This window comes from Chrysochloris asiatica, unplaced genomic scaffold (genome assembly GCF_000296735.1).
Source record: "Chrysochloris asiatica unplaced genomic scaffold, ChrAsi1.0 scaffold00135, whole genome shotgun sequence".
In the NCBI taxonomy this organism is placed as follows: domain Eukaryota; kingdom Metazoa; phylum Chordata; class Mammalia; order Afrosoricida; family Chrysochloridae; genus Chrysochloris; species Chrysochloris asiatica.
In genome coordinates, this window is record NW_006408653.1 from 4,922,667 (window position 1) to 4,933,462 (window position 10,796).

Here is a 10,796-nt window from a genome sequence, read left to right on the forward strand (position 1 = left end):
TGCATATTTTATTATAGTATTTGGTTTTATCTTCTCAAGCTGATCTTTGAAATTTTCTGTTCAGCTCTTGGACCTCTTCAATTCTTCCATTTGCTTTAGCATTTCTACGCTGGAGAGCAAGTTTCAAAGTCTCTTCTGACATCCATTTTGACCTTTTCCTTCTTTCTTAGTCTTCTTAATGACTTTTTGCTCTCTTCACGTATGATGTTCTTGATGTCATCCCATAACTCTTCTGGTCTTCGGTCTTTAGTGTTTAATGTATCAAATCTATTCTTCAGATGATCTCTAAATTCAGGTGGAATAAATTCAAGGTCATATTTTGGCTCTCATGGACTTGTTTTCATTTTCTTCAGCTTCAGTTTGAATTTGCATATCAGTAATTTATAGTCTGTTCCACAGTCTGCCCCTGGCCTTGTTTTCACTGATGATATGGAGAATATTAAAAGTATCATGGACTCTTAGAACAAACAAATCTGTGTTGGAAGAAGTACAGACAGAAGTCTCCTTAGAAGCCAGGATTACCAGACTTAATCTCTTATAATTCGAACATATTATCAGGAAGGAGCAATCCCTGAAGAAGGACATTTTTCTTGGTAATGTAGAGGGTCAGCGAAAAAGAGGAAGACCCTCAACGAAATGCACTGGCACAGTGGCAGCAGCAATGAGCTCAAGTTTAACAATTGTGAGGATGGTGCAGAACCAGGCAGTGTGGTACTCTGCCTGGTTGTTATGAGTTGAACCCAATTCAGCAACCCTGTACAACAGTTCTATAAGGTTTCCAAATATATAAATCTTCATAGAAATGGGCTGTTATTATCTTTATCCCAATGTAAAGATTGTTGCTATTGTTAATTGCCACTGCGTAGGTCTCACTCATTGCGACTCTATACAGGGTTTGAACCATGGACCTTTGAATTAGCAGTTCAGTGCTTATCCTACAATGCTACATTATCAAGATTGTTGTTGTTAAGTACTGTCGATTCAGTTCCGATTCTCAGTTTTCCTGTATAGGCTTTTCGAGAAGCGGCTGGTGAGTTTGAAGTCACTGACCTTGTGGTTCACACCAGCCTGTAAGTCAAATGCTTATCCTATGGTGCCATACCAGGACTCCAGCCCTGGTAATCATATGGGTAGTTCTACTCTGTCCTTTAAGGTTGTTAGGAGTCAAAACAGTATGGACAGCAATAGGCAGGGTAGTTATAGGTTTAGCATTTCAGTACAGGAAAACCATCCAACAAATTGGTTTCAGTGGCCTAAATCAGGGCTTAGCAAACTTCTTCTGTAAATGACCAGATAGTAATCATTTTTGGCTACATAGGTCATACAATCTTTGTTGTAACTACTCAACTGTGAAGTTATAGCATGAAAAAAAAATTTTATTTACAAAATAAGCAGTCTTGGATGTAGTTTACTGACTCCTGGTCTAAATACTTTTTATTGTTATTATTCAGTGCAGAGAATATCAGAAAGATGTTTACCTGTGCTTTACTGATTACGCAAAAGCTTTCGATTGTGTGGATCATGACAAGCTATGGACAACATTGTGAAGTATGAGTATTCCACAGAACACTTAATTGTGCTCATGAAGAATCTGTACCTGGACCAAGAGGCAGTTGTTCGAACAGAACTTGGGAACACTGAACGCTTTAAAATTAAAAAAGGTGTGCGACAAGGTTGTATTCTCTCATCATACTTATTCAACCTGTATGATGAGCAAATAATATGAGAAATTGGTTATATGAAGAAACTCATGGCATCAGGATTAGAGGAAGACTCATTAACAACCTATGATATGCAAATGATACAACCTTGCTTGCTGAAAGTGAAGAAGACTTATAATATTTACTGATGAAGATCAAAGAGCACAGCGTTCAGGATGGATTGCATTTCAATGTAAAGAAAATAAAAATCCTCACCATTGGATCTATAAACAACATTCTTATCAACGGAGAAAAGACTGAAATTGTCAAAGACTTCATTCTTCCTGGATCAACTATCAACACTGACGGAATCAGCAGTCAAGAAATTAGCCAACGTATTGCAGCATTAGGCAGTGTTTCATTCTGCTGTACATAAGGTCACTATGAGTCGGTACCTACTCAATGGCACCTAACAGCTTACCTTCTCATTCTATTTGCATTCTCCCAAACCAAGAATTGTTCTATTTTTTCTATACTGTTTTATTGTTGCTTTTCTATGTCACTTTAATTTCTTTGTGGAAAAAGACAGGCTGTAATTATGTGAATACAAGAAGGCTTTAAAAAGTTTGTTTTTAAAAATGCATTGTCTTTTAATTCCATTTTTCTCTGAACTTCCTGAATCCCCTCATAAATGCCACAATCCACATATCCAGGGTGTGTGCATTTACTTACCTGTGTAAACAAAGTAGTTTTTTGCCCAGAGATGACTTTTAATGTTTGTTGTCCTTGTGCAGAAGATGTGCTGACTCCTATCGTTCCTTGGACTACTGAACCAGGAGTCAGCTGTTTTCCAGATGTCTGAGGTGATGGCTGGCCAACTAAAAATGTGCCCTAAGTTAGACCAAAAATAAACAACGAATGAGTAATTTGCTCAATTCAAATGACTTGATCCTCCCATCCTTTAAATCACCAAATCCCACTTTATAAATTGTCATGTTTTCCTTCAATTTTTTAACTTGGTCAAATGATTAAAAAGAATTAACTTTGCCCCAGATGTGACTACCAATAGTTATCTGTATGTCTCTAATTCTGCACAGTAGGTACAGAGCAGGTTGATGGAAATTCAAGTTTTGTAACCTAGTTCAAGTCCTCAAAGTCTGATTTAACCTCTCAGACGAATAATTATTTCACTTTTTCAACAAGAATTTCTGGAGCCAAAATTCCATTCTCTTCCTTAGAAGTTTTAGTGACAAGGGAAAAGAAGTTAGAAATCTGTCCCTAATCTTGAATCTAACTTAACTTTTAAGTACTATAACTTGATGCTATTACTTTCGTTACGCCATTCTAGAACCCATTTTCAACTTTGCATTAATACTGTGTATTATTCTCTTGTATTTGGCAGGCAATTTTTAATCACAAAGATCTGTGTTAAATCCAAATTCTACCACTAGTGTAACAGGATATCTTGGATATGCTTCTTAATTGAATCTCTCTGAATTTTTATTTCTTCTTCTGTAAAATGAATAGATGACTTACCTCTCAACATGGTTATTGAGAGGATTAAAGTAAATGAGACAACACAGAGTACACTTCCAGCACATAGTAAGCACTAAGGAACTGCTATCAGCACTACAGCTGGCCTTTACATCTGTGGAACTCACATCTGGGGATTCAACCAACAGTGGATGCAAAATATCACGGGAAGGGTGATCAATTAAGAAGCAATTAAGTGATCAAAGCAATCCCTCAAAGGCAAAGAGAGAGAATAAAGTGCTATTTATAAGGTCACCATGGGTCGGTACTGATTCGATGGCACCTAACGACAATAACATAAAGTATTTACCTTGCATTAGATATTGTAAGTAATTTAGACACGATTTTAAGTACATGGAAGATGTATACAGGTTATAGGCAAGAAAAGACACCATTTTACGTAAGGAACTCAAGCAAAAGCAAATTTTGGTATACAAGGGGGTCCTGGCACCCACCCCTGCAGACACCAAGTGAAGACTGTATTTGGAAATTTCATGGCGTAAGTGTCATCTCTCAAAACAAGTCCAAAATAACAGGGCAAAAATTTTAGTACTGACCTCAAATCTCCGAGTTGTAAAAGGAAAATTACTTTAATTTTTGCATATAATGTAAGCAACCACACATTAATCTGCACAGTGCTCACAGGAAACAAACACTGAGGGGATGTCCTGTTTGCAAAAAGAAACCAAAACCCAGAAACACCATTGTATATTACATGCATTATTTGCATAAAAATGTGGTTTGTTGTTGTTGCTGTTAATTGGCATCCAATAGGTTCCAACCCATCACGACCCAGTTACCTTAAAATTAAAGGTAGTATTAAAGAAGTAAATGAGTTAAATGATACCGGGTGTCCAGACCTGGGGAGTTTGCTTGAGGATGTAGGATGTGTATGTCAGGTGCTGGGATATCCCTCCAGGCCCCGTGGTACTTTGAGTTCCTCCACTTGCGCCGCCTCCACCACCTCCTCCAGCAGTACCAGAAGCAGCACCAGCACCGGCAGCAGCTGAGCTCGACTGGAGGTCTAAAAATGCAGAGTCACAGTAACCGCACCATAAAAAGTACCAAGCAAAGGCTTAACAAACAACAGTTAAGTTCAGGGAGGTGTCTCCTCGATAGCACCATTCCCTCCTTTTCTGTGACAAGTGTAAGGGCAACTTCCTGGGACTGGAAGACTGAAATCTACTTATTTCCAACTGAATGACACCTTATTTCAGCTCTGAAAGATCTTTCAGCTCTGATGAAGATCTTTCACAAGTGTTGCCATAGTTCTGAGAAATCAAGAGAGAGTCATCTAACACTGATATTTTCTAGCCAAGTGTTAATCTTCATTAGATTAACAAATAGAAGTTCAAATAGATGCTTCCTAACATTTTTAGTATTTTATTTAATTTCAAGAAAACGGTTGACTTGGGTGAAGGTAAAGACAATTAAAAACAACCAAGAAACTGCTGAAACTGAATATAATTCTACAGCTTTCTTTTATTTTGTTTCTCCCTGAGGAAAACTTAGACTTTGTATACTCTTTAGTGACTGCAGGTCTCTAATCTTTTCTTCTTTTAAGCGTCACTCTGAAGACTTTAAACTCCCTTTACTCCCAATTGGTGAAATAATACATGTGGAGGCTTCAAAAAACTTGTAGAAAAATGGAATTTTTTCTATGAATTCCTAAATAAATGACCTGGAATAAAAATATCCACTTAGTAAATATCAGAGTTCAACTTCCTTCCCTGTCTTAATCGCAGTGATTATTATTGGAGCAGACTCCTTCCCAACTGTTTAGTTTGATTGTAAGCGCCTTACAAAAACCTATGTAACTCTTTGGATGACTTTGGGAATCCTTCAATTACTTTTTTCTTAGATACCTAATTTTCTGACACAACACTGCTTAAATCACAGAAAAATGCCAGTGTGCAAAACTGGAAAGCACCCTTTAGAGTCAATAAAATGGTGATTAGCTTATACACAGTACCTGGGTAAAGTAAAGGTAGCAAACTTCTACTATTCCTAACCATGATACCAATTCAAATTCTGATTCAGAGGGAAATAATTTCTTTTATCCTGTTAACATTAACCAAATTGTTTTTCTATATATGTCAAAGCAAAAGTTTATACAGGTCTAAATAAATCTCCTAGCTTCCATGGACTTTGATAAGAACTACATACTAAATCCTGAGCTTGTATTTCTCTTTTTATCTCTAATCCTAGCAAACAAAGTACATCTAAATAATGCCCAGCAAAAACACCTGATTCCATTCTTATTTTTGTCCTTGTTAAAAAGAAAACAGACTCTTGCAGTTTCTGTAAGCCAGTGGATGTTCCCAGGTGTCACCATCAGTTTTAGACACCACGGTTTACAGAAAAAGGGAGAACTCTTCATCCACAGTTCCCACAGGCAGCTTTCTCCCCAAGACAGATGCAACAGCACCTTCCCAGTGTGATTCGTCCTTGACCCCAACTCTGATTCCAATTCACAACAATCCTGTATAGGGTTTTCCCAGGCTGTAAATCTTTACGGGAACAGAAAGTCTCACCTTTCTCCCAGAGTGGATGATGGGTTTGAACTGCTGACTTTGTAGTTAGCAGCCCAGTGCTTATCCTATAGCACCACCAGGGATTCTTAACTGACTAGGAAAAGAAACCCAAAACAGCATGTCTCTTCCTAAGATTATGATTACTTAAATCTACTTCTAGTTAACCCGCTTATATTTAAAACTCATTGTTGGCAACAGTATGCTGTATTTATGGAAATACTTCCTGAAGCAGGTTTAGAACTACCACTCAGGTGAAGAGATGAACATACCCAGAGACTCAAGAACCAAGTAACTTAATGATGGACTAACTAGCATTGTTGGTAGCTCTCAAGATGGCTCCTTGAGGGATCAGCAGTAATTTTCCTTTTCCTGATGGATTCTTGCTGTTTGTAGTAAGATAAAGTTTGGTGCCAGGAGGCAAATTTGCCAAGTTAGCCAAATTAGTGGCTGGTAGCTGCAATGTTGCCATCACTAGAAAGGTAAAGGCAAAAGAAAAAAAAAACAAACTGGTAAAATAAACTGGGCTGGAAGACAACGCTATCTCTAAAATATAGTAATATTTAATAAAAAGCACAAATAGTAACTCTACAGTGATAGTATCCTACAGGAAACAATGCAAAGGTTGCTATTCTTGAATACCTTGCTAATGGAAAAATAGCATACAGGGTAGGCTAACATAGTCTGCCAGAAACGAATTAATATATGAGTAGGAACAGACTCGACAGCACTTAACAACAACATTATATATAAATAGAGTGATCATGTGTCCCGGTTTCCCCAGAGTAGTTCCACTTTACATTTATGGCCCACTGTAATTATTAATTAGCAATGATAAAAAGACAATCAGTAAAAAATTACCCTATCTAGAGATGAGTACACTTTCCTCATTTGTATAAATCTCTTTATTCAATTTCTAGTAATAAGGAAGTCTTTTGACTTCACTCACTTCCTAAGAACTTAGAAATGCTAGTTAACAACCAGCTATCACTAAACTACAATTAATCTTTTAAAATCTTCACTCAAGTCAAAGAGCTTTCACTCACTTCCCTAGAATTTACTTATCTATGTACATGACTTCTAAAATGTAGCCTACTGGACCACCTGAGTCATCCACAGGAAAACCTTCTCAACCACCTCTGGCAGTGTGTATAAATGTAAAGTCTGAGAAGTAGGAACTCTGGAAGCTACCCCAAAATATTAGAGACTACTTCAATAAAAGTGACCACCATCCCTCCCTCTCCATTATCACTAGAACCAATCCCATCTTACCTTCCACCACTTTAAGTCAGCACTACCAAACTCTCAAACCTCTCTGTTCACCCACCTTCACCTGACCCTCAACTCCATTCTGCTCATACTTCCTGATCTGATGTCGTGGGTCTCCCGAAATCTCTCGCTATGGATTTCTTGCTGCTGTGGTCAATATATTCCTCTGTAATCTCAAAGTTTCTGAATATTATCTCTTCTTGTAATTAAGTCTGGCAGTCCTCTGAAGACCTTATTTTCCCAGGGACATCCTTTTTCAGGGACTAGTTAATATTATATTTGTTGTTGTTAAGTATCATCAAGTCAGTTGACTCATAGAGATCTTGTACGTAAGGTTTATAAGGTTTCCAAGACTAAATATGTGGGCACAGAAAGTCTCATCTTTCTCCCTCAGAGCAGGTGGTGGGCTCCAACTACTGACCTTGTGATTCCCAGTGCAGTGCTTATCCTATGGAGCTATACTTTATTATCTGTGGGTCAGGACTGGAAAAGAGTTGTCTTTTTGCTTTGTTTTCTTTTTCTCTTCAGTCTGACTTTCAGAAGACCATTTCCGTCCCTCACTCATGGAAAAACCCCAGGCTCCTCTGAAACTTAGGCATGGCTGCACAGCTTTATCCTTATCCTGTTTTGCTTTCATTTATTGCTCTACCAGTCACTTCGCTCATTTTCTGAAGATTGACTTCTGACTCAAAGTACATCTGCTCTTCATTAACACACGATCTCTGGTTATCTGACATTTCACATTTAGGACAATAGTAAAAAATCTACTATGCAACTATTACAAGGCAAAGCCTTCAATGGCAATAGCTGTGGAAAGTCCCCTCAGTGGAGGACAGTCTCCAGGTGGCCTCTAAGGAGCTAAGCCTCCTGCAGGGATGGGCATCAGTCCAGCTACTGTGTCAAGCAGGCCTCCTCCATGGCCATGGCCTCCTGGGGCACACATAGACAGCACCAACCTACTAGGTGCCTACCTGGGTTCCCAGCTCCTATGTGCCCTGAGATCAAATTGTTGTGGGTTGGGAATTTAGGAAAGAAAGGGGCATCGGAAGTGTCTGGGAGAAATGCTTGCAAATTCATGACATCCCAAAGTTAAGCTGACCTGGGCCTAAAGCCTCTGTGTTGGCAGGGTCAGTGCATGGCTATGCTGCCCACACCCTGACAGGAAGCCCAAGCCTGAGTGGCTGGGAGTAGAGCCCTGGAGGCAGCTCCCCCAGGGAAGCTCTGACCCCTGCACAAGGGGAAGGTGAAGTGGTTAATAATTGGGTCCCAGCTTTACCTAGCTCTGTCTCCTCCAAGCATATCTTGTTGATTATTTTCTAAATAAACTGATAATAACAGTAATAATAAATCAAATAAACGGGTGGCCTGAAAACAGAAATAAACAAAACCCAAACCTCCATTTCTGTACGTGGGTTTTCACATAACCACCTGGTCTTTGGAAACTAACCACATCCATAGGTGAGGAGTGGGTATACTGTTCTCTAGGCTATGGGCTGTCATACTCAGTGACAATATTGTAAATGACCCATTCTATTCTCTGCCTTTCCAGCTGCTTGATTCTCTAAAGCCAAAGATCTTCTTCTGAAATCCTTCTCAAGAGCCCATTCTCAGTATCACAACCTAAACTGTCATTACTAGCAATTGCATCATCTGTGAAATCTTTATTCTGGCCTTCTACTACCTTCTATCCTTCCAACTAATGGGCCCACGTACCCTCTACTACAACAATGCTTTAGCTTCATTAAGACCTTAGAAAGTCAATAAACAATGTGTTAGGTATCTTTTTCCTTACAGTAACAATTTATCACAGCTAAACATAGTCTAGGTGTTTGGTAGAGAATGCATTAATCACATACCTCAAAATGTTGGTAAGTCTGAATACAACCCAAAATGGGGATGAGGACAAATGAGAATTATACTTCAGCTCTGAAAACACTATTAAGTAACACTCTCTTCTGTTATTTTTGATAATTAACAAAAACATAGTAAAATAAACGGAAAGCCAACAAATGCTACTACCATTTCCCTATGTAAAATGTTACATGAAAAGGTTATTACATTAACTTTCTTATATATTCCTTATGACATCAGCTTAACAGTCTTTCTCAGACAATACCAAATACCAAATAAAATCACTAGATAAGAAATTCTGGATGGGCTGCTGCTGAAAGACCCCCAATTAATATTAGTTACCTGAACCCTGGGATCCACTCTTCTGAGGGCCAGCAGCAGTGACCTGGGCCTTGGTTAAGGCTTGTACTGGCTGAGCCACAATGGTTCCTCCACCTCCACTCACAATGGCTTTGGCAACTCCTTGGGTCACAACTTGCTTTGGACCAACTGCTTTGGCAACAGAAGAGCTGGCCTTGGCTACAAGGATTTGGCCACCACTGATGGCCACAGCCTGTTTCACTGTTGAAGGTAAAGTAGTCCCAACTGGCACTCCAACAACCTGTTCAAAACAGAGGAGAGCCCAGCAGTGCTTCTTCACATAGTCCTTTAGAGAACTTACAGAAAGAACAGTCAGACTGTTTGAGCAAATATTATAAAAGCCAAGCTATAGAACACAGAATGCTACCTATGACAGCAATATTCTTCACAGTCTGGATATTGTAATACTAAATAGTTAAAGACTTCCAAAAATTCCAGAGCTATTTTTTAATCTTATTTTGATTATTAAATAATACCATCGTTTGTAAAAAATTTGGAAAAATATAAAGAAAAAAATTATACTCACATTTTCAATTATTTACTTCCAATTCTTTTAAAATATACATTTCAAATCACAGAACTAGGATACAATGTAAACACAGTTTGGTATACTATAAGAAGCATTTTTCTATGTTATGATTTTTTAGAAACATATTTAGGTAAGCAAATAATAACATACTAGAGATGCACCATAATCTATGTGAACACTTCACTACTGTTGGATATGCAGATAATTTCAAACTTTACATCATCATGAAAAGCTTACAGTAAGCGTTCTCATGTATAAACTTTTATACATTCACTATATACTTTTAAATAAATCAGCTATTCACTAATCCATTCTATACTTCTCCAGATAAAATAATCACTTCTTTTCACTCTAAAACACCTTAAATTCACATCATTTTTATATAGTATAGTATTTGACACTTCTTTCAACTGATGAAAAAAAAAAGTTGTCTTTTTCTGTGTCTCTTCCCAATCTATCCTCTTCTTGAAGGTTAAAAAAGTAAAGCTTTCACTAAGAATCATATTTATACAAGAACAAGCAAGTTGTTTGCTGGGGAGCCATCAAGGCAAGCAATCAAGTCCCCTTATGGCAAATTCCCTTCCAAGACTGAAACTCAAAGGGAATACAAGAGCAGGCATGTAATCTTGCAGGTGACCATGTTGGTCTATCAGTAAGGGGACGTGGGGGAAAAACAGCAATAAAGCTGTGAGCTAAGTCCAACTACATTCAATAGACTCCTATCAACCTGGATTGAGACCTGGTTGGCCAGCAGCAGTATACCAAGACCTGGGGACTCCCGAGTCCATGGACAGGGACACACCCACAAAGAAGTAGAGCAGAGAGTGAAGCATCCAGCTGATATGAAGTGAGGGGAGATGCATAAGAACACCCATCCTTGCAGATATGACCCATTTGACCTAGCTTCAATGGCTGGATGATCAGAACTTGACTAGAGGAAGAAAGAAGAGGAAAAAAATATGTAATCCAGGGACTTCCGGCACTTCCCGGACCAGGCAACTCAGAGTAGACACTGGAGAGGGAGAGAAAGGAATAGTCAGAAACACCACACTAGAAGGCTTGTAAGTCCATCTTCTGCCTATG

General features: G+C 38.5%; 1 protein-coding gene across 1 annotated transcript in view; it reads right to left on the reverse strand.

The window, feature by feature from the left end:
• The window catches only part of YEATS2 (YEATS domain containing 2), a 124,447-nt gene that overhangs the window by 54,599 nt on the left and 59,052 nt on the right, over window positions 1–10,796 (reverse strand). Inside the window, exons 15-18 of the mRNA XM_006869809.1 lie at window positions 9,167–9,425; window positions 6,017–6,178; window positions 4,034–4,197; window positions 2,373–2,531 (exon numbers count right to left, since the gene is read on the reverse strand). Of these exons, the coding sequence (XP_006869871.1) occupies window positions 2,373–2,531; window positions 4,034–4,197; window positions 6,017–6,178; window positions 9,167–9,425 (744 nt within the window). The remainder of the gene's footprint in view (window positions 1–2,372; window positions 2,532–4,033; window positions 4,198–6,016; window positions 6,179–9,166; window positions 9,426–10,796) is intronic.